The sequence below is a fragment of the Cibotium barometz genome, chromosome 62, assembly GCF_041138505.1.
Source record: "Cibotium barometz isolate CiBa-2024 chromosome 62, ASM4113850v1, whole genome shotgun sequence".
NCBI classification, from domain to species: domain Eukaryota; kingdom Viridiplantae; phylum Streptophyta; class Polypodiopsida; order Cyatheales; family Cibotiaceae; genus Cibotium; species Cibotium barometz.
In genome coordinates this window covers 26,804,641-26,832,262 of record NC_141107.1, presented here as the reverse complement: position 1 = coordinate 26,832,262, position 27,622 = coordinate 26,804,641, and the positions used below count along the sequence as shown (strand labels likewise).

Sequence of the window (27,622 nt, the reverse complement as noted above, 5' to 3'; positions counted from 1 at the left end):
CTTTCCTTGCGTGCCCCCCTAACTCTCTCTCTCTCCTCCATCTCTATTTTTTGTCTCAAATTTTCATCGAGGTTTTTAAATTTGAGAGTTGGTATCATTGAATCACTAAAAATAGGACGCATAGTGGTCGTATGGAAGTTTTTGTGAAGGGTTTCCACAAGACTCAAATGTTTCTGCTCAAAGGTTGAATATCCTCACACCAACTAATTAATAGATTGTGATTTGTTATCGTTGTAGGGCCCAATTGATTAACTTGGCTTTAATTTTTGTTTAAAAAAAAGCACACTAGTTTAGGGAATATTCTCTGTAATGTATTGGATTAAAATGTCCATAGCGAGGCTGCCTATAAAATGTTTCCACCATCGTCAATACAGTAAGCTGGTTCATATATACAAAGGCCGTCTTCTTCCTGTCTGCACAGTGTGTTTTCGCGAATTGGCGATGGAGTTGTTGCGCTCGGCTTTCAACACCGTGATGAGCAAGGTCAAGGCCCTCCGCGAAATACCCCCCAAGGGTCTTCTGTGAGTTCGCGCTTCGTTTACCTTTTCGTTTTGTTTGTTTGTCCCCCCCTCCCAAATTTCTACATTATCACGGTTTAGGGTAAGTAGCCATTTCTTGAGAATTTCAAAGAAGAACCTTATCAAGGTCGCAGAAATAACAACTAATCTTTACTTAGATCACAGAATGCATATGCATGTCAGTGGAGCACATAACAGCACGTGCAATTTTAAGCGGATCAGCTACGAGATACATGGCGTTCCTTGACATGCTGTTGCAGCCCAAATTTGGGGTTTCATATCAACATACGGATGCATTCCGTGATGCACATGTGCATAACAACACATCCCAGAATCTAAGCCGATTTGATACGATCGAAATGTGGGGATTGTTGTAATGCCCAACTTTGGGTTTTACACGTGGAATGCCCTTTCAATATCGCATCATGACTTGTGGATCACCCTTTCAATAGCTCATTAGATGTGCCATATGCATGTCGACAACAACACATCCAGAATCCTTAGATCGGTTGATAGGAATGCGGCATCTGTTGACATGGTATTGCAGTTGTTTTGCACCTGTTGAGTGGCCTTTTCAATAGCCCGTTATGACCTGTGGAGCAATAGGCCATTAGATGTAGAGTGCTCTTATACATTCACGTTGTTGATTACGTAAAAATGCGTCCAAAATCATAGTGGCAGATCATTCAATTCGATTGTGGTTCTGTTGGCATAGCATTGCAGCCCAAATTCTGGGTTTAACACGTGGAGTGCCGTCATCATGGTCTTGTGATTTCCATTTACATGTTGAATTGTAAATCATGTGAATGAATTGTAATCAATCAATTTGCTAATGTACGTCGTCGTGGCTTGCAGGGCAAGTCTTCGCGATGGCAATTTGATGTGAGTGAGAATTTTTATTGCTGCTCATATATTTTTTCTTGTTTTCATTTTAAGGCCCCTTATACACATACCCTACCCGTACCTGCTGTCAGAGGATGTTCTGGCAGGTGGGGGTGCCTGCTCATGGATGGGCACGTCCGCCTGTCCATTCCCCTCCTATCTGGATTGCATGGGCTGTTGTATAAAGGGCCTAATCAAGATTAATGATGCCGTGCTTGCCAAAGCTGGAGTTTTAAGCAGAGGTTGACTGACCTTGATCTTTATACAAAAGGGAAACTATGCTGCATAGTCGAGGAGCAACACTTGTTGGAGTTGACAAGTTTGGGAACAAGTATTATGAAAAGCTAGCCAACACGCAGTATGGTCGGTGTTACTTTGTTAAATCAGTTTAGCAGGCATAATATAATCCAGCCCTTGGAAAAGGTTTTATCTAACCTGACCAGATTTTTGTCACTGTGCAGGAAGACACAGATGGGTAGAATATGCTGATATACAAAACTATGATGCATCATCCGTACCACCTGAGTGGCATGGATGGCTACACTATGTGACAGACCATAGACCTGAGCAGGTGAGTTTTCCCCTTTGATTTGGAAAAAAAGAAACTCAGGGCTTGTGCTTGATGACATGAAAGAAAGATGATTTTTTTACATTACCCTGCACTTACGCTCGGTGTGCTGGTGACACGGGTAGCGATGTTAGTATGCTATAGTATATACTATGCCTGATGTAGTAATACAAATCTTACTTCGTAGAGGTTTGGATAAGTAGTGGGATGGCCTGAGGCATACATAACAGCCCGGCCAACTGCCCAACAGGGCGGCAAGGGGCTGCAGGTATATAACCCCTAAAAGAGGGAAAATTAAGATCTGAAGGTAAAATGCAGCCCACCAAGTGTAATATTCCAATGCTGTATCGGGCATGCCGGGTTTGTCAACGATTGATCCAGGTCTGAGGCTTGCATATCCAACTTTGAATGCCAGTTAGTGACCGTTGCCCTGCTATTTAGAGGCTCATAATTGCTCCAGTCGCCAAGCTCAAAATGTCATATAGGTTATTTAAAGTGTTCATATTGGGCAAAAAAGATGTCCAACCCTTCGGCGCTTGGCTTGGGCTCATGTGGACACCCATTAGGCTGTCCAACCTGCCCTTCCATGAGTTCAGATTCTCACTCACTAGAGTCACCAACTCTTTCATGAGTGCAGATACTCACTAGAGTTACCAACTCTTCCATGAGAGTGCAGTGTAACATAAGATAAGAATAAATCATAGGCATAGAGATCCTGGTTGTAAGCCTAGCGGGGCGTGGAGTGACAGACTCAACCACGTGTCCAAGAGATAAAGATATATAGAGAGGGGAGAGAGAGAAGGGAATAGGGATCTTGCCCAGTACACCACATTGAGCGAGGAATAGGCCCCGCCCCCTTTCAGGAATTTATTCAGGAACAATCCACGGGCATACTGGCCAGGATCAATACAATCAATGAATACAAAACAAACAGATATGCCGATGTAGGATATCCAAGTTGATGTCGATGTCGAGGCACAAGATCTCTGATGCCGAGCACATCACGGGGATGATCCACAAGTATCTCTCACCGGGCTAGTACCAAATCCGATGAATCCAAATCCAAATCCAATGAATCCAAATCAAGTCGAGATCCAAGTCGAAGTCTAAGTCCAGATCCAAGTCCAACTTTGATCCTCCAAATTCCAAGGGAGATCACCCAATCCATCAACATTCTGACACTCCAATCGGTGATTCTATTACTAATTTTCAACAGTTTTCTGATTGTTCCAACAACAATTCAACCTTATTTTTTGCATCTTTCCTTCTCAAATTCATCAATAGTAGTCAGGTATAGCCAACAACTCTGTAAATGATTTTTTTGGCATTCTTTCCAAAAAGGATAAATTATATGGGTCTAATTATTCCTATGGAGTGTTATGATAAGAAATTTTCTTTTGTGCAGAGGGCTTGTATGGGCTCTTTTATCAATGGTGATGAGCCCTGTCCTAGCACAATTTTTTTATGTATATGTACATACATACATATATATATGTATGTATGTACATATACACGCATATGTATATGTATATGTACATAATATATATATACACACATACATATATATGACATACATACATGCATACATATGTATATATGTATGTATGTGTTTGTGAATGTATGTATCTTTATATATGTACACATACATATATATATGTATATATGTGTGTATGTGTGTGTGTATGTGTGTGTATGTGTGTGTGCATATATGTATGTACATATATATACATGCACACATATATACATACATATATACATACATACATATATACATATATATATGTATGCATGTATATGTACATGTACATATACATGTGTGTGTGTGTGTATGTACATAGACATATATGGTTGGAAATGTACTAGTTACAAAGCAATTATAGAGTCTTGTCAGTGGTGATGAGACCTACCTTGGCATAATTACTCGTACTAATCTCCACAACTCCTACAACCTTGTCGATGAAGAAAACCATGGAAAAGCTCTTTCTGGCAAGAAAGCTGATATAAAACCTGTTTTAATGGTTTGGGCAATAAAACATCCAAAAAGCAGTTTTTAGGGTTTTTGGAGTAGTTTTAGGGTTTTTGAAAATTTTTAGGATTTACATATGAAAAGCAAGTTGGAGAAGGTGTTGATGACATAGTAGCAGGGGAACGCCGTTCCCACCCCTTGGGAACGGTGGAACGCGTTTCCCCAAGGCTAAGATGCCTAAATCGGGTGGAATGTGCATGGGGGAATGATTTGGCATGGGAACGTGGGGGAATGGTTACATGGAACGTCTGGCTACTGTTCCCCCTTTGGGGAACGTTTTTTATGTTTGGCCAAGAAAAAAAAGAGAAAAAGTGTACCTGGTGTCGCGAGCCACGTGTGGATATCCTTGAAAGATGTACCCTATTGTCGCCTTCTCGCATACTTCCTAGGCCCCGTGCGGCGTGTGTGCTTGACAGCTCCAAGTCACGAGTGGGCTCCTCGCTCAAGTCTCTTTAGACTTCGACTCCTACTTTCCAAGGTAAGGCAGCAAGGCTACTTACTTTTCCCTCTCTTTCTCTCTCGTTCCCCCTTGTTAGATATCATCCCCTACTTGCTGGCTTCCTATATGGTGTCCTATTTTAGCCTCTAGGGCTGACCATGTTAGTCTAAGGGGCTAGTCACCCCTCACATATATTTTCCCATTTTATGGAGTCCTGGGTATATTCCTAGTCGTGTAGGTATTTTAGCTCCAATCGGCTACCTTCATGTAGAGGTATATATAGGCGGCATGCCTCCCTCATATTTCACTGCTTAGTATTGCTTGCCTAGCTTGTCTACCTGCAGTCCCTCACTTAGGAGGTTCTCCCCTCTTGCTTAGGGACATGTATTCCTTTTGGTGATGTTATTGAGAGCAAGTTCTCACTTGTGTTTCCTCTCTCTCTCTCTCTCTCTCTCTCTCTCTCTCGTGTGTTTCCACTTTCCCTTCAGTTCTTTCTTTTCTTTTCCAGACAGTGTATCAGATGTCACATGGTTGTAACTTTGGTCTCATAGGTCACTTTGGCCTTTTGAAGATGTTAATATAACATTTCATTTCATTTCATCTCTCTCTCTCTCTCTCTCTCTCTCTCTCTCTCTCTCTCTCTCTCTCTCTCTCTCTCTCTCTCGTGTTTCCACTTTCCCTTCTTCCGCTGCACATTCTATCATGGTATCAGAGCGCCGGTGATTTTCAGCGTTGGATGCTCCCTCCTCTACCTCTTCATATCTGCGTTTTTCCGCCCATGGACAGATTTGCGTTTTTTGTGTTCATGCGTTGAAGCTTGCGTTTCTTCAAGGGCTGATTGATCCCCATCCAGTGGGCTGCAGTTTCCTCTCTTCAGGGCGTCAGTCTGCAGCTTCTTGGCAACTTGACAAGGGTGTTTTTTTTGGACAGCATACCTGTCCTTGGTGGCACCTTCCAGGGGTTCTCAGGCGTTTTTTTTCAGGACTGGACAGCAACATAGCTGTCCCGAATAGGTTGCGTTTTTTGGCTTGTTTGGGCTTGCTTTCCCAGCCCTGATCTTGGAGCTCTCTGGGCTCCCTTTTGCCTATCCTTTTTGGTTATCTTGTGCCATCCCTCCCACCCCCTGATTGTTCTCTGCAACAGTTCTTGATCTGAGGCTTCAGCGTTTCCATATTCAGCCTATTCTTCAGCCCCTTTTACCTTTGCGTTTTCAGATTTGCAGCCATGGTTGCTACGTTTTTCTGCACCGATTTTGCTGGTAGCTCTACCTTCACTTGGGCTTCATCTGTTGGACCCGAAGGTACCTTCTCTGCAGCGGTTTCCCTCATAGGAGGTGTGGACACGAGTTGGCCTGAATTTTCAGGTTTGTAGCCCTTGTTTGGCTGCGTTTTCTTCTCCAGTGGACACAGATCACTTGCAGAGGGGGTTTCTTGATTGGATTGTGGCTTTGGAGGCAGTTTGGTACTTGAGGAGGATTCTGAATTTCAGATTTCAGTCAGCGTTTTGCTGATTTTGGAGCATCTATGCCTGTGTTTTGTTCCTCGCCTACATGGTTTCCCGGTTTCTACATGTTCCTTGCCTTCTGTTGGCGGTGGAGTGCTATTTTTGCTGGATAGCAGTGTTTTGGCTGCGTTTTGCTTCCCATAGGAGTTTTCTACACTCAAAGGGGGCCTTTCTCTAGCTACTTCACTTGAGGATCAGTCTCCAGCTACTTCACTTGAGGATCAGTTTCGGGAGTTGTGTTGTATCTGTGGAGACTTTCTTCTTTGACAGGAGTTTACAGTTATTTGGTGGAGAGCAGTGATCTTTTCAGAGATCCTGAGCATAGTTTATTTTGTCCGAGCTTGTATTCTTTGCAGTATTTGCAGAACAAGGAGAGTGTTTTGCCCTTTTGCGGTGTGATCCTTTCACATGGATCCTTTATTTGTTGCTGATTCTTGGGATCTGGTTCTACTTCTGGAACAGTCTTCTGCTATCTGTGATGCTTTTGAGGACTTTGTTACCACTTCAGTTTATATTCCTGCTTCCCTTCCTCATTGTGAGGAGTCTATCTCTGCATCTCTTTATGATGCTTCTGATGCCCCTTCCCCTGCCAGTTCTGCAGACTTGTTGTTTTGGAGGATGGTTTTTTGGACCCAGTGGGATGCTTTGGATCTGAGGTTGGTAACTGTGCCTGGGGCATAGTAGTACTTCCAGAGTTTTTTGGATTTGGATTAGAATCAGGTTGTACTTATATCAGGCCGACAATATCTTTTTTCAGAGGGGGATGTGGAGTCCTTTCATCTTGTGATGCCCACCTCAGTGGCGTGTACTTATGTACAGCATTCGGCAACTCATGTTATGGAGTTTGAGCATATGGACCCCATCTTTTCTACAGAGTCTTTACATCTTGCGATGCCGACCTTTTCAGAGGATGCTTTTATACAGCACTTGGCTACTCTTGGTACAGAGTTGGAGCAGATTGACTCTTTCTTTTGAGGGTTCCAATGAGGAGCAGTTTGCTTCTCCTAGGATTGATTATCTACAGGATCTGATCTTGGTTGGTTATGAGGTTTTTCATACCTTCTCCAAGTTGGATACACGACATTCGACTTCGGGGAGTGTTCTTACACTTGGGTTTGGAGCCTATATGGTTGTTTTCTTCCAGAGGAGCGGTGTACCTGGCAGCTTGTTTTGTTGCTTTTGTAGCTGAGTTGCTGAGGAGATTGCTTGTGGAGCGTTCTTGGTACCAGTTTCTGCAGTCTTTCATCTTTGATCGAGGACGGCGTCTCTGGCTTCTTGGAGTTTGCTCAGCATCCGGTGCTGAGAGGGGGTGCTAGACATCATCCCCTACTTGCTGGCTTCCTATTTGGTGTCCTATTTTAGCCTCTAGGGTTGACCATGTTAGTCTGAGGAGTTGGTCACCCCTCACATATATTTTTCCATATTTTTTCCCATTTTATGGAGTCCTAGGTATTTTCCCAGTCGTGTAGGTATTTTAGCTCCAGTCGGCTGCCTTCATGTAGAGGTATATATAGCCGGCATGCCTCCCTCATATTTCACGGCTTAGCATTGCTTGCCTAGCTTGTCTAGCTGCAGTCCCTCACTTACGAGGCTCTCCCCTCTTGCTCAGGGACATGTATTTCTTTTGGTGATGTTATTGAGAGCAGGTTCTCACCTGTGTTTCCTCTCTCTCTCTCTCTCTCTCTCTCTCTCTCTCTCTCTCTCTCCTGTGTTTCCACTGTCCCTTCTTCCGCTGCACATTCTATCACCCCTTACTGTTCCCTCTCGTTCTTGTTCGCCCTCGTTCCCGTTTCCCTCATGGGGCTTTCGTTTCGTTCCCGTTCTCGTTTTGTAGCTCTCCATGATCATAATGATGCCCCCACACACTCCACGATCTCCTTCATGATGCTATAAGAGAGGTTCAAGCCTTTTTATACTTGAAAAGGGCTCTGCCTTTTGCCAAAAGCTTGTCCATGCTTTTGCTTTGCCTTTTTATGCTTTGCTTTTTCCTTTTTGCCTTTGCTTTGCTCTTTTTACTTTTATTAATAAAATATTACTCAACTTTTGGTCAAAAGTTCCTGGTTTGCTTTTCTAGCTTCAGGGCCTTGCTTTTTTGGCCTTGGAGCTGCGTTTTGAAAAAGCGGTTTTAGCTTTTTGGTCCGGCTCAGTCTCCTCTTTCCAATGGTGCCCTTGGCTCGCGGTCAAACCTGTTTGACTTTTTATTTTTCTTGCTTTTTGACCAAGAATGGTGCTTTTTCTTAATCAAACCTCATGGATCCTGGCCCTATGTCTTGTTCCACTTGGCTGGTGTCCGCGCATGGTTTCATCATGTGAAATAGAGCTAGGAAGACCAAATAGTTACATTCCCTCCTCTTACATTGCAGTTGTCCTCAACTGCCATTGCAGTTGTCCTCAACTGCGGACTGCAAGTGTTCCAAGCACATTCATATGTTCCAAGTAAATCATGTACCTCCATATGTTTCAAGGTACTAGCCCCATTTGGTGAGCTTGTGCATCTAGTCTTTCCCCATATCTCTGGTGTCATATGCTCATCTAGAAACATCTCAATGCCTTTTCTTTGACCAATGTCCTTGTTCTTGATGGTACATCTTCATGGCGTGTCACATGTGTTAGATAAAATAAATGCATACTTACCACTTGCAAAACCTATACACAAGCTAGTCAACAAACAAGTATGCATCATTCATGTTACGGGGTATTCTAGGTATTGGCCAGGTAGTCTGGAGCCCAGTGGACTATTACATGCCATAAATCCAAGCATTGTCCACGCATCAAAAACAACACACAAAGTCAAAGAAATTCAAACATACATAAGTATGCAATGCACAAGTAATGATCCTCCTGTTCATGGATTGTCCTGTCTGGTTTCATCGAAACCGTGTTGAGCCATCTGGTTCCTGAGGAAACCACTCAGACTATCCTCAAGGCCATCTTGTCACTAGGACGGCCCGAGAGTTCATCAATAGTCATCTGGGCCATTTGGTCACATTGACCGCTCGACTATGAAAGTAAGCTTTTGGAGAGCAAGCAAAGATGCCGTACAGTCCATGCCCTTGCCTGGTAGCTTTGTAGTAGGTGCTTCTGGTCGTTTTCCGGGGTCAAATCCAATACAGTCATTTGGGCCATCATCTAGACCAACCATTTCCTCATAAGCTCGAAGTATATCTGGATAGTCCTAGAAGTACTTCTTTGGCATCCATTTCACATTCAATAGCGAATAATTCTTGAATTCCAAGAGGAACTTTTTGACCAGTCTTTCCTCTTTTTCTCACAGAATGAAACACAATCTATTCTGGCTTCTCCACCCCTGGTGGATCCTTCAAAACAAGTTCTCTGGGGATAACCCTGTACATGGTTCCAATAAACTGTCATGGAAGGCATTGTGTATCTAATGATCGGGAAGGTCCAACCAATGATATACATGGTTGATCTTCTTGGTATCGTGAGAAAGGTCCATATACCATCATTCCCTGACTTTGGCAATCCAAAGATAAAATCCATAGCAATATTTTCCCATAGAACATTCAATGGATACAATAATCCTGCTGGTATTTGTCGATCAAACTTGACCTTTTGACAAACCAAACATTCTTGAATCATAAAGTTCAATGTTCTTTTTCATAGTAGGGCAATAGAAGTAGCTCTGTAAAGCTTGAAGTGTAGTCAAGGTGTCTATACCCCATGTAGAAAGGAGCATGGCACGCTTTCATTACCTTGGCCTCAATTCCTTGTGTTACACATGACCTGGGTTTGTATCATAAGAAAACCCTTCTTGATGACATAAAAAGTCACTAAATCTGTATTCTACAATTTGTTCCAAAACATCTTTGAAATCCTCTTTGGTAGCATAAGGATCCTTCATCAAAGAGAAATCCATATGGTAAACCCATAGAAACCTCATGGCTCAAGGGTCTTTGAGATAGAGCATCTGCTACTTTGTTGTCTTTACCATGGATATGCATAATCTGAAAATGAAATTGGGCCAAATAACTAGCCCATCTTATATGCTTTTCTGATGTCTTAGGTTGAGACATAAAATACCTAAGACTGAGATGATCCGTCTTGATAACAAACTCAACACCCATAAGATAGTGCTTCCAATTCTTTAAAGCATGAATGATAGCCATCAATTCTTTCTTGTAACTGGGTATGGTCTTTTTAGCTCCTTGAAGTCTTCGACTCTTATAGGCCACGGCATGGCCTTCTTGATTCAAGACTGCTCCAATGCAATCTCCTGAGGCATCACACTCTACCATAATGGTTTTGATAAATCTGGAATAATCAATATTGGTCCTTTGCTAGCATAAAACTTTAGTGCTTCAAAGGATTCTTTTTCAGCTTTGGCCCACCGAAGTCCCACGGCTTTCTTTGCAAATTATGTAGTGGACTTGCTACCATGCAAATCACTTGATGAACTTCTTGTAATAAGAGCATAAGCCAAGGAAACTTCGAACTGCATGCACAATACTCAACTCTGGCCATTCCATAATAGCCTTGACCGCGTTTGGGTCCATCTTGACCCCTTCTTTGGACACCATATGGCCCAAGTACTGAATCTCTGACAAAAAGAACTCACTCTTCTTGCCATTCACATACAACTTGGATTCCTGAAATATCATATCCAAGTTTTTTTGATGCTCTTCTTCGTTCTTTGAATGCACAATAATGTCATCAAAGAAAGTAGCTGTAAACTTTCCATGTTCTCGAAATATTCTTTCCGTCATTTGGTTGAAAGTAGCCAGGGCATTGGTAAGACCAAAATGCATCACCAAATACTCATAGAGTTCAAAAAGTAGTCCTGAATGTGGTCTTGTGAATGTTCTTTGGAATAATCCTGATTTGATGGTAACCACTCTTCAAGTCAATCCTGCTAAAGATAGTGGCTCCATCCAATCTATCTAGGATATCATCAATCCTAGGAATAGGAAACCTGTTCTTTATAGTGATCTTGTTAAGAGCCCTGTAATCAAAATACACATACGCCTCCTTTTTCTGAACCAATAAGACTGGGGAGCAAAAAGATAATGAGCTAGGTCTAATCAAACCCTTTTCCAATAGCTTGGTCATTTGTGTCATAATCTCCTCTTGTTGAGTTTCTTGGCATGATGTCAATCTGATGATCTTCCAATCTCTCTAGTTTCTTACTTTGGCTTGTCCGGACAATTTGCAGCCCAAGTGTCCCTTCTTTCCCTTACTTGTTCCAAAGAAGTGACATCTAAGATAGCTAGCCTATGAGCAGCCTCCTTGTCTCCTCCACGAGAAATAGACCAAGTAGATCTAGATCCTTCTGAGATAAGCTTTAGTAGCTTCAACTCCCTTGGCTTTCGTGACTCGATCCTTGATGAAATCTTCAAACATTTGAGCCCTTCTTTGGTCCTGTTTCCTCTTGGTTCTCCAAGCAAGGAATTCTTCGTCTTTGAGAAATTGTATGAACTTCTGAAAGTCATAGTACTCTTTTGATGATGAGTAATGTATCGACGACCCTGGTTCTTATCCTGAAGTCCTCAATCGGCCTGATAGTTGTTGAAACCGGCCTCTGATAGAAAACCAGAGTGCGGTAAGAGCTAACACCCGTCCACTTGTAGTCTAGATGAAAAACAAAACACAGATTGGAGCTAGAGTGCCCAAATCTGAATACACAACGACACCTGTTGGCCCCAAAGCTTGGCGCCCCTTGCGGTATTTCTTTATTCCATTAAAATAATATGTATGGCTGAGTACAAAACAAAAACCAGCGAAGAGTTTACACCTGTAGTCCAATCTGACTGCCCACAAATCCTTCTTAGCACAGAGGATCTATGCACACAGATCTGTGTCCTCAAGCAACACACTGTGCCTCCCTCTGATCAGCCAAGTTCACAAAGCAGGCCAGCCATGGGCATACATCTGGCATAACTCATAAGCATGATACATCTTCTCAGCTCAACATACATGTGCTGTTCAATCCCTGTCTTAATCTCTTGTCAATCTGCTATACTCCTCCTCTCACAAGGAGCCAGATAACACATACCTGTAGCAGACATCAAGCAATAGAAAGAGAGATGGATGAACAGAGTCAAGGCTTACCAAGTTCAGCTCGTGAAACAACTCTGGAGGAAGCAACAGCACCAATCTGTGCCTGCAGGCACTTGAACCCACAATCCTGCTTCACACATGTGCTTGCACTTGCCTGTATCTTCCTCCTGATGCTCACTCCTATGCTGTCCTTGAAAGTACAGATCTGAAAATCAGCACTGTACTTGATTGTACCGCCTCGGGATGCGTGCCAGGCGTTGTACTTGCAAAAACAGCCTGCTGTCCACTTCTGTACCAGCCTGAATCAGCCTGCACAAGTCTGTCCAGCACCTGTGAACTCTTCTGCAGCAACTGTACCTTCTGTACCTGGCTGCCCGTACACTGTACGGCAGCCGTACAGTGTGTACTTGCTGGAAAACACAATACACAGCCTGAACAGAGCTTCTGCGCAGCCACCAGCAGCAGCTCTGTGCGCCGCCAGCAACAGAGGAGAGAGAGAGAGAGAGAGAGTGTCCTGCTCTGGCCGTACAGTGCTGTACGGCTGGATCCACTCTGAAAAACAGCAGCCAAACTGTTGTACAGCAGTCGCCTCCTCCTCCTTCAGCTTTTCCACGCTAGGAATCACAAGCGCATGAGAGAGGCTCCACTTTTGCTACACGACTCCCCAAAAAGGGAGGAGAGAGAGTGAAGAGAGAGAAAACCTCCTTCCCAAGTTAATCCCTAGGGCCCCAACTTAATAAGTTCCCTAGGGCCACTAAGGCCTAGGGGCAACTTTCATAAACATTAAAAGTTAATGTTTTAATGTTCCCCCTTCACACCTAGGGTTGTCCACACATCTTTAAACACTGTCCGGGCACCCCCCATGTGAATCATAAAATATTCTGACCCTGCAACCACCATGCCCACACTTGTCCTGCTCCATTTTCACAGGGCCATGACATACCCCCCTCTTGAAAGATGGCAAGCGTCCTCGATTGCATTCTGGTGATGCATCAAAATATCCAAAGTGAAATATACAATATGGCAAGATCAGCGTCCCAATCTCTCTGAGCCATACACATGTATCATCATTCACTGCAAACCAATGGCATAGTAATAGTCCAAGTTGTATACCACTGTGAACCATACATATCCACAAAAATCTCCATGTGACTAGTACACATATATCATAGAAGTCCCATAAACAGATGTACTGTCAGCCTCAGTACCTTCGGATGAGATAAAATCTGCACCAAGCAACCTCTAGATGTCATCTGAGCCTGTCTGAATCAAAGGAGTGGAGGTGCTACCCCCCTCTTGAGCATCAGGTAATGCTCCAGACCCATGCTCTGCTGAACCTGAATGAGCCACAATAAGAGTCGGCTCTAACTCAAAGGCATCAAGATAAAGCTGCAAAACCTGAGGTGAATCTGTTAAGTCACCTTCCTCCATCCACTTCGCATCCATCGGTGAATAGTTCTTGAACTTCACAAGATAGCGACGGGAAACTTTACCTCGTACCTTCCTTTCTTTATGTGCCAGTATCTGCTCTGGAATCAGAACCTCATCAAGTTCCTCAAATTCCGGCTGAGCCTCATCTGATACATCCTCAGGCACATCCCCACGGAAAGGTCTAAGAAGACTCACGTGAAAAGCATTGTGAATCCTCCAGTGATCTGGTAACTTCAAACGATAGGTTACCTCACCAATCTTTTCCAAAACCTGAAAAGGCCCATAATATCGCATACTCAACTTAGGGAATAAGCGCTCTTTACCCTTCATCTTCTTGAGTCTAGCCTTTTCAAAGCGCAAAAGAACCCAATCACCCAATGCAAACTGTAAATCACGTCTGTGACGGTCTGCGGCTTTCTTTTGCTTCTGCTGAGTTTTCTGGAGGGCCAACTTAACTCTCCGATAAGCTTCATCCAAGCTCTCCACATACTGATCAGCCTCAAAGATCTTATCCTTTGTATGCAAAATGGGTGGTACCTTCTTCCCTCCTTCTACAATCTCAAAAGGCGCCTTGCCTGTCGAGCTATGTACAGTGTTGTTATATGCAAACTCCACTAAAGGAAGATACTTTTCCCATTGTTGCTTGTGCTCTGACACATAACACTTGAGAAGATCCAACACTGTAGAGTTAGCCTCTTCTGACTGACCATCTGTCTGTGGATGAAATGACGATGAAAACTTGAGAGTTGTACCCATGTTGTCAAACAACCCTCTCCAAAACAAACTCGTCATCCGTGGATCACGGTCACTAATGATAGACGTAGGCAAGCCATGATACTTGAAGATGTTCGCCATGAACAACTTCACCATATGATCCACTTTAATTGTCTTCCTCACGGGAATGAAATGAGCCTGCTTACTGAACCTGCATATGATAGTCCAGATGCCATCATTTCCTGTTTGTGTCCGTGGAAGATCAAATACAAAATCCATGGCAATGCTCTCCCAAGGTCTATCCGGAATAGGTAAAGGCTGTAATAACCCTGGTGTCTTCTGACGGTCAAACTTTACCTTCTGACATACGATGCATTGCCTCACAAAGGCATCAACATCTCTTCTCAAGGTTGGCCAATAAAAGAAAGTCTCCACTGCTTTGACCGTGGCGTCAATACCTCTATGACCTGCATACGGTGGAGCATGACTTTCAATCATAACCTTGAGTCGCAATGGCCTGGTAACACACAGTCTGCCATGCATCAATAAAAACCCATCTCTGAGAGTGTAATGCTCATGCCGCTGACCCTCAGACATCTGATCATACAACCTTTCAAAATCCTCATCATGGGCATACTGCTCTTTCATTTCATCAAGCTCATGATGATAAGCAAGTGAAACTGCAGAGACCTGTGGCTTGCGTGACAAAGCATCTGCCACTACATTCTTTTTGCCTTCCACATGCACAATCTGGAAGTGAAACATTGACAAAAAGTTTGCCCAACGCATATGCTTCTCTGAAAGCTTAGTCTGCGTGAGGAAATATCGCAAGGTCTGATGATCTGTCTGCACAGTAAAATCAGCCCCAAGCAAGTAGTGTTTCCATGTAGAAAGAGCGTGAATTACAGCCAACATCTCTTTCTCATACACCTGTAAATGCTTCTCGGCATCTTGCAAAACTCTACTCTCATAGGCTATCACATGTCCCTCTTGCATAAGAACTGCACCAATGCTACTTCCACATGCATCACACTGGACAACAAAAGCCTTTCGGAGGTCCGGTAACACCAATACTGGGTCCGAAGTAAGCTTTTCTTTGAGCTTTTTGAATGCTGTAATTTCCCGATCAGCCCATCTAAACGGAGTTGCTTTCTTCGTCAAAGCATGAAGAGGCGAAGCAATTTCAGCAAAGTGCCGTATGTAACGCCTGTAATAGGAACACAATCCTAGAAAGCTGCGTACATCATGCACGGTCCTCAAAGCTGGCCAATTAAGTATTGCTTCCACCTTTGCTGGATCCATACGGACTCCATGACCAGACACAATATGCCCCAAGAAATGTATCTCCTGCAAGAAAAACTCACTCTTCTTGCCATTAACCACCAACCTATGGTTTCTGAGTTCTGCAAACACAATGGCCAAATGCCTTCTATGCTCTTCCTCAGTTCGTGAATGCACAATCATATCATCAAAGAATGTGCCCACAAACTCTCTATGAGGTCTGAAGATCCTGTCCATCATTCTGTTAAATGTGGCAGGCGCATTCGTCAAACCAAAGGGCATAACCAAGAACTCATACAACCCAAATGTGGTTCGGAATGCTGTCTTATGCACATCCTCGGGTCTAATGCGTATCTGATGATACCCGCTTTTCAAGTCAATACGACTAAAAACTGTGGAGCCCTGTAAGCGGTCCAATATGTCATCGATCCTCGGTATGGGGAATCGATTCTTGATGGTATTCTTATTCAGCGCCCTGTAATCTATACACATGCGCCAAGAACCATCCTTCTTCTGCACTAAGAGCACAGGTGAGCAAAAGGGTGATGAGCTAGGCTGAATCAACCCCTTATTCAATAGCTCCTGCACCTGACTCATAATCTCTTCCTGTTGGGCTGCACTAACACGATACGGCGGTCTATTCGGTGGAGTACTACCAGGAATCAGATCTATGGCATGATCTTCTGGCCTCTCAGGAGGTAATTCTCCTGGCAATGACTCGGAAAAACAGTCTTGAAACCCACTTAAGAAATCAGCCCTGTCCTTATCTAACATTGACAAATTAGACTTAGACTCATCATCCTGTGCATCCTTTACATAAATCAAGTACGCGGAAAGATGCTTTTTCATTACTGATGAAATCGCCGAAGCGGATACAATAGGAACAGATTCCCCTTTGAGTTTTACATCCAATACATGCTCTTTCCCTCTATGAGTCAGAGTAATTTTCCTGTTGTAAGTATCCACCACCGCATGTACCCTGTGGCACCATGGCATCCCCAACAAAACATCACAGCCATCCAAAGGCATGATGAAGAACTCCTCGCTGTCCACATAACCCTGCAAATGAAGCCGAAGCTTCCCAATGATAGGAGTAACGGGTTCTGCATACCCTGGACAAGCCATATTTGCCTCATGTAACGGCCCCATCTCCTCTGCGCGAATCCCCAATCGGCCAGCCAAATCTGGTGAAATGAAGTTGGCTCTAGCACCTGTGTCAAAGAAGATCAAAGCATTCTGATCTCTCACTTTGCCCCATGCCCTGCACAACTCTGATGCTTCACCACTTAGCTGCTCCCCCACAAGATCAGGAACTAAGCCTGCAGAAGGCTTTGGTTTCTTTGGCTTGGGCTCTCCTTTATTGTCAGGGTCCTTCTTGGACGTTCTTTTGGGACAATTGAATGACATATGCCCCTCTTCAGTACAGTAAAAACACTTTTGAGCATCTCTCAAAGCCTGTCTTTCCTCAGAAGTCCTTTTGGGCATTGGCAACTTCTTATACTTTGTCTCTGAAGACCCTTTAGCATCACGAGAAGCATGCCCAAATTTTTCAGCTTTCTTGCTCAATTTCTTACTGCCTTTAAATCCAGATGAACCACCTGTGAGTAACGCATTAGCTGTCATAGCATTTTCAATCATCTGTGACATGTTCGTTACTCTTGTCTTTATACAGTAATCTCGTACCTCCTTGGGCAGCCCACAACAATACTTCTCAACCTGCTCAGATAATGGCACAGCACGATAAGAAGTCACTGGGAGTAGAGCTTCCCAAAACTTCTTGTTATAATCCTCCAAACTATCACACTTTGAAGCATCCAACTTGTGCCATGCGGTCATAACATCCACCTCAAATGTAGATGTGAGCCATACAGAAGAGAAGACCTGTTTGAATTGAACCCATGTGGTGGGTGCTATGCCCTGCAAAAGAAGAGTAGACCACCACTGCAAAGCATTGCCCTTGAGAAAAGTGGCAGCTTTCCTCACCTTCGAGGACTCTGTGTAATTCCCACCAGAAAAAGCAGCATCAAACTGCTGTAAAAAGGTAAGTGCCTTCAATTTATCCTTGGCTCCACTAAAAGTGTCAAACTTCACTGCAGCTCCCCCTTCTTTGTAATCCTTCGCCTTGCCCATAGGCGTTAGATTATCATATGGAAGTGGTTTTGTGAGATTGCTGCCCCCAACATTCATACCCATCATTGGGTCAACATTTCCCATTCCAACACCAGGCATACCATACATCCCAGCCATGTTTCCAAACATTCCATGTTGCATACCTGGCTGCATGCCACCAAACATATTGCCTTGCATCCCAGGTTGCATGCTTCCAAACACATTTCCTTGCATACCGGACTGCATACCACCATACATATTCCCTTGCATGCCAGGCTGAAAATTGGCTCCAAAAGGCCCATACATACCCATGCCTCCCTGAGGATAACCCCCAGTCATGGATTGAAACACCGAGCCACCACCAAAATACCCTGGATGCATGTTCTGCTGAGGAATAGGTGGCTGTCCATAGAAGGAACTCTGTGGATTAGCACCAAAAGCATGCTGCATATTCGGAAACTGTGCAGGAGATGGATCCTGTGGAGTGGTACCACTATGACCTTGAGAAAGATTCTTCGAACGAACCTTCTTCTTCTTTTTCTGGGGCTCTGTGCGGGGCTCTGAGCGAGATCTCAAAAATTCAGCAAATCTCTCACTCTGTGTGAGCTGCATAAAAGTATCCATAACACTAGCCAAGCGATCTTTGAACCGAGCATCATCATCCTCTTTACCATGCACATCTTCTGGCTGTGTTACATCCTCATAAGGCTCAACATCGGCAGCCTGTTCTCCTGCAAAAATATCCTCAGATACATCTCTTTCAGGAGAAGTCTCTTGCTCTTCTTCTTCTTGATAGAAGTACTCTTCCTCTGTATCAGACATGATTGCTGAATTTTCAGCAATGGCTTTTTCCAAAACAACCACGAGCTCACCCCCTTCAGAAAGTTGATGATTGGTCCCGGGGACGGAACCTTGAAACCGGCCTCTGATAGAAAACCAGAGTGCGGTAAGAGCTAACACCCGTCCACTTGTAGTCTAGATGAAAAACAAAACACAGATTGGAGCTAGAGTGCCCAAATCTGAATACACAACGACACCTGTTGGCCCCAAAGCTTGGCGCCCCTTGCGGTATTTCTTTATTCCATTAAAATAATATGTATGGCTGAGTACAAAACAAAAACCAGCCAAGAGTTTACACCTGTAGTCCAATCTGACTGCCCACAAATCCTTCTTAGCACAGAGGATCTATGCACACAGATCTGTGTCCTCAAGCAACACACTGTGCCTCCCTCTGATCAGCCAAGTTCACAAAGCAGGCTAGCCATGGGCATACATCTGGCATAACTCATAAGCATGATACATCTTCTCAGCTCAACATACATGTGCTGTTCAATCCCTGTCTTAATCTCTTGTCAATCTGCTATACTCCTCCTCTCACAAGGAGCCAGATAACACATACCTGTAGCAGACATCAAGCAATAGAAAGAGAGATGGATGAACAGAGTCAAGGCTTACCAAGTTCAGCTCGTGAAACAACTCTGGAGGAAGCAACAGCACCAATCTGTGCCTGCAGGCACTTGAACCCACAATCCTGCTTCACACATGTGCTTGCACTTGCCTGTATCTTCCTCCTGATGCTCACTCCTATGCTGTCCTTGAAAGTACAGATCTGAAAATCAGCACTGTACTTGATTGTACCGCCTCGGGATGCGTGCCAGGCGTTGTACTTGCAAAAACAGCCTGCTGTCCACTTCTGTACCAGCCTGAATCAGCCTGCACAAGTCTGTCCAGCACCTGTGAACTCTTCTGCAGCAACTGTACCTTCTGTACCTGGCTGCCCGTACACTGTACGGCAGCCGTACAGTGTGTACTTGCTGGAAAACACAATACACAGCCTGAACAGAGCTTCTGCGCAGCCACCAGCAGCAGCTCTGTGCGCCGCCAGCAACAGAGGAGAGAGAGAGAGAGAGAGAGTGTCCTGCTCTGGCCGTACAGTGCTGTACGGCTGGATCCACTCTGAAAAACAGCAGCCAAACTGTTGTACAGCAGTCGCCTCCTCCTCCTTCAGCTTTTCCACGCTAGGAATCACAAGCGCATGAGAGAGGCTCCACTTTTGCTACACGACTCCCCAAAAAGGGAGGAGAGAGAGAGTGAAGAGAGAGAAAACCTCCTTCCCAAGTTAATCCCTAGGGCCCCAACTTAATAAGTTCCCTAGGGCCACTAAGGCCTAGGGGCAACTTTCATAAACATTAAAAGTTAATGTTTTAATGTTCCCCCTTCACACCTAGGGTTGTCCACACATCTTTAAACACTGTCCGGGCACCCCCCATGTGAATCATAAAATATTCTGACCCTGCAACCACCATGCCCACACTTGTCCTGCTCCATTTTCACAGGGCCATGACAGTTGTTTTCTTTATTAGACCCTTCGTTTCCCTCTTCTCTCGACATGGCTCTATCACCCCAAGAAAGTTTCTTCAAGAGAAATCTTGCTCTGATACCACTGTAAGCCCAGCGGGGCGTGCAGTGACAGACTTAACCACGTGTCCAAGAGATAAAGATATAGAGAGAGAGGGGAGAGAGAGAAGGGAATAGGGATCTTGCACAGTACACCACATTGAGCGGGGAATAGGCCCCGTCCCCTTTCAGGAATTTATTCAGGAACAATCCACGGGCACGCAGGCCAAGATCAATACAATCAATGAATACAAAACAAACAGATGTCCAAGTTCCCATGAGTAATCTCTACAACTCCTATAACCTTGTCGATGAAGAAAACCATGGAAAAGCTCTTTCTGGCAAGAAAACTGATATAAAACCTGTTTTAATGGTTTTTGGGCGATAAAACATCCAAAAAGCAATTGTTAGGATTTTTGAAGCAATTTTAGGGTTTTTGAAATATTTGTCCGTACAGCTCCATACATGTTAGTAGAGCTCCGTACACGCATCCATATCGCCCATACATATGTCCATACAAGTCTAGGGCTGATTGTACATCTGAAAAGCAAGTTGGAGAAGGTGTTGATGGCGAAGAAGGATCATAATGATGCCCACACACACTCCACGATCTCCTTCGTGATGCTACAAGAGAGGTTCAAGCCTTTTTATACCTGAAAAGGGCTCTGCTTTTTAAATTTTGCCAAAAGCTTGTTCATGCTTTTGCTTTGCCTTTTTATGCTTTGCTTTTTCCTTTTTGCCTTTGCTTTTGCTCTTTTTACTTTTATTAATAAAATATTACTCAACTTTTGGTCAAAAGTTCTTGGTTTGCTTTTCTAGCTTCAGGGCCTTGCTTTTTTGGCCTTGGAGCTGCGTTTTGAAAAAGCGGCTTTTAGCTTTTTGGTCCGGCTCAGTCTCCTCTTTCCGATGGTGCCCTTGGCTCATGGTCAAACCTGTTTGACTTTTTGCTTTTTCTTGCTTTTTGACCAAGAATGGTGCTTTTCCTTAATCAAACCTCATGGACCTTGCCCCCATGTTTTCTTCCACCTGTTTGGTGTCCGGGCATGGTTTCATCATGTGAAATAGACTAGGAGGACCAAATAGTTACATTGGTTCTCCATAAACATGTTACAAGCATTTCAGCCTATAATAGAAATCCGTAGAGAAATCTTGAGGACTTTACTCACTAGGGTCACCAACCCTTCCATGAGTCCAAATATTAACTCACTAGAGTCACCAACTCTTGCATGAGTTCACAGGGTCACCAACTCTTCCATGATCCCATGAGTTTCGATAGTAGAGTCACCAACTCCTCTTACTAAATGGAGTCCCCAACTCCTCTTACTCGACAGAGTCACCAACTCTTCCATGAGTTCAAATTCTCATTCACCAGAGAGTCACCAACTCTTTCATGAGTGCAAATACTCACTCACTAGAGTCACTAACTCTTCCATGAGTGCAGTATAACATAAGATGATAATAAATCACAGGCATATAAATCCTGGTTCTCCATAAACATGTCCGCGATATGATAGTTTTACAGGCATTTCGATCGTTAATAGAAATCCATAGAGAAATCCTCCATCCATAAGATATCCATAAATTCCAAAAATCCACTGCATCCCATAGAACAGGAAGCCAAAACATACTCCATCCTAGTAAAGGGAGTGATAGAGTTGTATATAAAGTCCAAGAATCACTGAGGGAATGATAACCATATAGATGCACCAAACCATCGTATATGAATAAATCCTCAAGCAAAGATATGCCATAAATATAGTCCATAGTCCTTGGACATATCCGTATGAAAAACCATATAAACTAGGCTTTTCAACCATAAATATTGTTTACTTGAAACAATTCAAGGCAAACAACACACAACTCTCCTTGTACGGGCATACAAGGGTTAAGAGTCCAAAAACACTTCAATAATTTGCAAAATCATCAACTTTGCAAAACTCAAAGTATACTTAGCTTTTGTTTGCCAGGTTCGTTCAGAAGCCAAAAGAAATACCTCCTTAGCATACTCATAAGGTATCTTGAGATATTACCAGTGTTACGTGCACCCATGCATTGTGGTACACGGTGACAAGGTGGCTCATCAACAGTGCAAGAAACATGTATAGAAGTAGTACCTTGAAAGGATATTTTGTCGTATGCCGTGACCCCTTTGTGGGCCCTAGTCTGGGACATGTCAGGCACACGAGCTATGTAGGTCAGTCTCCCCGCCAGAGGTCTGTCAGGTTAGTCCTCTCATCCCACTTTGGAGAATTCAGCAAGTAGTCATCACGTAGATGTCAGCCTTAGGTTAGAATGCATTAGAGCACGTTAGATGCAGGGGCCAGCCCCAAGTCCAACGCAAGGAGGGGACAGCCTTGCGAGGGGTGTCAAATACCTTCAGCCATCATCTAGGTCCAGTCGGCCAGGCTTGGGCAGCAGTCGGCCAGTCACACAGTCGGCCAGCAGCCAGGAAAGCCCATGACCAAATTAAGATTTACTGCTATTTGAACCAATCATGGCAGATTTAAAACAGGCCGACAGTAGGGTAAATCAGCCAATCAGCACCCTATGGACATAAATAAAGGCGAGCCAGTCACAGTCCATAAATCATAAGATAAAAGTCAAGTTCTCAATCATCAGTCAAGCATGTGTGCTTAGGCAACCAGCCTTTGCATACTTTCAGCGTTCTTGTGCTTTCAAGCCCAAGGCATCCGAAGTTGAGTCTCTTTCTAGAGTTCTCAGCACACCACCCCTCCATCTCAGGCTGGTGTATTCTCTTCGAAGATAGCTTATCAACTGACCATCATCCTATGGACATATAAAGGCGAGCTAGGCACAATCCATAGATCATCAGATAAAAATCAAATTCTCAATCATCAGTCAAGCATGTGTGCTTAGGCAACCAACCTTTGCATACTTGCAGCATTCTTGTGCTTTCAAGCCCAAGGGTTCCGAAGCTGAGTCTCTTCCTAGAGTTCTCAGCACACCAACCCTCAGTCTTGGGCCGGTGTGTTCTCTTCGAAGATATCTTCACAGTTTGCCTACAGATTATGCACAGTTCTGCCCAGTGTTTGGTCACTTTGTTCAGTTCTCCATAAGAAATAAAGCAAATACTCTTCCTTGTAGGGGGGGGTTGGAGAGGGGGGACTTCAGTGGGAAATTTGGGACCCCATTTGGTGTCGTCTCGACTACATCTTTCAGTTCATATATGCTCTTTAAAGGATTGCTAAAGACTCACTAAACTCAGGTATAAAGAAGGCCTCGTTGTTTCACACGGTCCTAGCTTGGTGTATGCTATAGGAAGTATGTTACCTCCCAAGGCTAACCAAGGTTAAGACCTTCAAGTTAGGTTAACCATAGCCTAGGAGTAAGGCATCTTAAGTGGGGGCTAGTAGCTTTCATAAATTATGAGACGTGGTATATTTGGCTCCTAGTTTATAGGAGGCCTATATAAGTGACTTTATGAGTTAGTTTGTGAGAGAGCTCCTCAGACCTGAAATCGAGGCCTTGAGACTACTTTGTGCTTACATCCAATGAGTGTGTATTGGTGGTATGAGATGCCAGGGACTTTGCACGTGGAGCCATGTCTCTGATTCTACTATCCCCTTGTTTTCAGGGGTGAGCCTGAATGGCTGGCTCTATGGTTGGGTGGTGAGCTAGATGCCGAGTCTGTGTGTGTCTTAATCGCAAGGTCTGTTAGCCTGGGGGCTTTACAAAGGGGGGATTTGTGAGATTTATAGTTGTGACCGTGTGAACTAGGGACACTGGGGCACTTTTTACCTTTAGAGAGAGCCCATGGTATGTTCTTCCAAGTCCTCTTCGAGCTTGGAGGAGGTTGTGGAATATCTTCCACTTGTGGAAGATATCCCTCTTTCTTTGGCTTGTTGTCCACAGGGGTCTTGCAAGTTACGTTGTGTACCCGACTTGCGATAGCCATCCATTTTGCAACTTGCAGCAGATGTGGCGCTCCTCCGGAGTTTCAGTCACATTTCCTGAAGGCACTATAGGTTTGGTGTCAGGATTCTTTTCCATTTCACGATGGACAAAGTGGTGATGTATTTTGTTACTTGGGGCACCATAAATTGGGCCATGGAGGCATGGCCGTTGCTTCTGTGGAAGCTCCACTGAGACACCAGCTGTGGAAACTCAGGAGCCTAGCATATCTGGTGAGCATGCTTCAGCGAGGCTATTGAGGGTCTGGTAACCTGCTCAGCGGAAACCGTCTGCTTCATTTGGTGAGACATCATCCTCACCCTTTTGGGCTGATGGGAATGTCTACAGATAGTTGCATTCGATACTCATACGCAATTTGTGGTGCGTATGGTACTTTGTGTACCATATAGTGTTCGATCTGCTACAGAAAATGCACAAGATTCTATTAGAGTTTTGGAGGTCTTGTTTGTCCTAGACCTTATTAGGCAGCCCCTATGCCTCACCCATGTATCCCATATCTTTCCCATGCAGCTTGTACATACTATCTATATACAATTGTTTTTATTTTTATACTGTGCACATTGCAACTTGATTAAAGGATGGACCATCCATACAGAGCGTCAAAGCAAACTACCTGTCCTCCTATTGCAATGCCCTAGTTGTTGGGAGGGAAAGACCATTGTGAGTGGGTCAGGGTTGCTGAGAATGAGAATTAGGGTTTACACACTTTAATCTAGGTGCATGCTTATGATGGGTTAACCAGACGATGAACAATGAAGGGGGGGAGGGGGGCTATTTATAGGCTTTCTCACCTGAGTTGGCTGGACACACATTCAATAGGGGTCACGGGTTTGCATTTTACCCCTGTTCCTAATATCGACGGGGTGTTTCACCCACAGCCTGGCTCATCCAATGAGCTTGTGGGAGCGTGAGGGGGATATATATAGACATTTCTCACCCAAGTTGGCCGGTCAGCCTGCTCGACAGGGGACAAGGGGGTTTTGAACTCTTTCCCCCCACCGAAGAGGTGCTTCACCTGCAGCCTTGCCCTCCCCAGATGGGATCAAAGGGTTGCTGTTCTGGGCAATCTGGAGCTCTTCCACAACCATATGAGACCTCCCCAAATCTGAGATTTGAATCTTTGCGGCTGGCTTGATGAAAATGCAGGCTACTTTCTTTATCTTCATTGCTGATTTCTTTCTTCATGGCTTACTTCTTCAACCTTACAGTCTTGGGCGCCATGCATTTCCAACAGATGCTCCTTTTTCCAACCATCCATGATTTCTCAATGTTTGCAGCTGAGGACTAATGCATGTGGACACTTGATGAAAGTGAATTGCATTAGTTTTGAAGTAGACATTATTGTATGTTGGGTGCAGCATTAGCAAACATTCACTACCTGATTGCTTTTGGAATGTTGATCCAGTCTGGGGCATGGTGATTCATGCTGATCCTTGGGTCTGCTACATGGAGCATCTGTTATAGCAAAAGCTAGGATGATGCTAATCCTTATCTTAAGCCCCTGGTTTTTGAGAAAATGTTTGTTAAGTGCCAGTTTAATTTCAGGATCTGTTCCTGGATGCTGATTCTGATTATATGACTGCAGTTTGAGGATATTGTTGAGGAAAATGATCATAGATGCTGGTTTAATTTTGGCGTCTGTTCCTGATGCTAATTCTGATAATATAATTGCAGCTTGAAGAGCTGAAGCCTGTCAGATATGGGCTTGAACATAAACCCAATGTATCAGGACTGGGGGATGAGTACGCGTATCATTCTAAAGGGCATGCTTTGAATCCGAAACAAAGGGATTGGACGCGATACGAACCTTGGAATTCTTCTTGACAGTGTCTCCATGGAGTGCTTGTCTTGGCTGCACTGGTTTAATAAGGTTGCCGGGCAACATGATAACTGTGATCAAAAGTCTTGCCAACATGGGCATAAGTAAATTGTTTAATAACTCAAACTCTCCTAGACCATGCACAAGGTTGAACTTTGAGGTTGGCACCTTGCTCAGCACCTAACAGAGTTAAGTCTGGATTGTGTTTAGTGTTGGTGCGGCGTTAGGGTGGCAAATATGTTGCTTTGGTGCAGCGGCGGTTAAGTCAGTTGAAACTATTTAGGAATACTCCTGATAAGTCAGTAAATGAGAGCTTATCATATTCAGAAGACTATTGACGTAGAGGTTTTTTGCAGCCTAGGAGAGTAATTGACTCATCCAAGGCTTTGCGTTGATACTGTGTGTATTTGTGTATGCGCGTGCGACACGTGCTGTGCTAAATGCGTTGCTCAATATGGAAACATGTGATTTTTGTGCTTGCACCTGTTGTAAAGGAAGTGATCATTGATGGCGATGCGTCTTTCAGGACATCCATGGGCATGAGTAAGTAAATTCAATGAATGTCATAAAACCCACTTTTTTTCATCAACTCATTATGATACAAGGGGTATTGAAGAGAATTAAAACGTCTGGATTGAAAGGAGGGAGCATGCATGCAAGTATGTGCACCATGAGTGCAGTCATTTGGGGAGAGAGAGAGAGAGAGAGAGAGAGAGAGAGAGCTAGCAAGCAAGGAGCGCTGCACTGCTGAATCGGCATAATTTGTATGCCACCACTTGCAAGCTGTGGGTGTTGTAAGGAGTCTAAGGCAAGTGGCTAGCTAGATGGCCCGGTGGTTGGGTATGGGGGATCAAAGATGTGATGTGAAATTATGGTATGCACAAGAAGGTTCATATTGCATGCAAGGAGGGAGGAACATAATCATTTACACCATGCTAATTAGGTTCACAATTTCTTGCTTATCGAGTTAATTAACCTCTCAGGCCATAATCCATAATCTACAACACACTACATGTGTTGTGTCCACACACTGTTAACCCTGGCTAATGTCCACACACTATGACCAGCTGTTGAGCTAATGACCTTGCTAATCTTGATTAAGCTAGCTAGAAGTTGTGCACGTCAGGTCAAACTTGTTGCTCGCACATGCATCACCAAATTCAGGATGTATTGGTATTTTCAGTGTTTATTGTCTATTCTATAATTACAACAAATTACATAGCTACTGAAGTGGAACTGAAGGAATTATTCTGTCTGTAAAATTGTTCTCTCTAGTTTTGTAGAATCACCTCAATCGCAAGGGAGATGAGTGCCACATACAGGAACGTTTCTAGTTAGGTTTGTGGGCTTTGTTCGGAGGCCATATAAGCGCTGAATGAGGATTATTATGGACAACAATTATGGTCTACATGGGGTAGAACTTCAGGTATTCTATGTATAAAATACAAAGGGCGTGGGCTGTACTCTATGCGTCAGTTGTGCGGAGCTTGTGCGGAGCTTTTGGTGGGCTATTTTGTATGCAAGTAATATGCGCGTATGTGATTGAGGTTGTTCTTTGCCTTCATCCATTGACTGAATTCGAAGTTCAATTGGAAGAGCTTTGGAGTCGTAGCTTTGTCCCCACTTTGACACCAATAAGAGTGGGGAACTTTTATTGTGATATGTGTGATGAGCCGCCTCCATCTCCAATCAAGATCCTTAATGAAACCACAGCAAAAGGTAAAGTCAAATGTATATAGTCATTCTTTGATGTGAGATCAAATCCATAAATGTAGATCTAATGTCACTATGTTTTTTATTAGATGTACAAAAGGTGATTTCAAGATGTCTACCACTTTGCTCCGACATATACCAAGATCCGAGGATCATGGTGTATAACCCTCTTCTTTGAATATCTATTACCACGAATGTGTGGTGGAAGCTTAGTCCGAAGGCTTTATTTTTTTGCATCTTGCAAGATGTCTAAGGGTTTGGTTGTGTTCCTATC

The 27,622-nt window shown here is 43.9% G+C and overlaps 1 protein-coding gene across 1 annotated transcript; it reads left to right on the top strand.

The window, feature by feature from the left end:
* The first annotated feature begins 361 nt into the window (after window positions 1-361).
* Window positions 362-26,115, top strand: LOC147604304 (NADH:ubiquinone oxidoreductase, 17.2kDa subunit). The gene is made up of 5 exons (XM_086795214.1): window positions 362-521; window positions 1,374-1,400; window positions 1,672-1,763; window positions 1,862-1,971; window positions 25,491-26,115. The coding sequence occupies exons 1-5, from the start codon at window positions 442-444 to the stop codon at window positions 25,638-25,640; spliced, it is 459 nt and encodes a 152-aa protein (XP_086651340.1). The 5' UTR covers window positions 362-441; the 3' UTR covers window positions 25,641-26,115.
* Window positions 26,116-27,622: the final 1,507 nt, after the last annotated feature.

What these genes read in the sequence shown, in the direction of transcription:
- LOC147604304 (XM_086795214.1), top strand. Translation starts at nt 442, where the DNA reads ATGGAGTTGTTGCGCTCGGCTTTCAACACCGTGATGAGCAAGGTCAAG. An exon ending in ATACCCCCCAAGGGTCTTCT is followed by an intron (nt 522 to 1,373) that starts GTGAGTTCGCGC and finishes CGTGGCTTGCAG; the next exon opens with GGCAAGTCTTCGCGATGGCA. An exon ending in GCTAGCCAACACGCAGTATG is followed by an intron (nt 1,764 to 1,861) that starts GTCGGTGTTACT and finishes GTCACTGTGCAG; the next exon opens with GAAGACACAGATGGGTAGAA.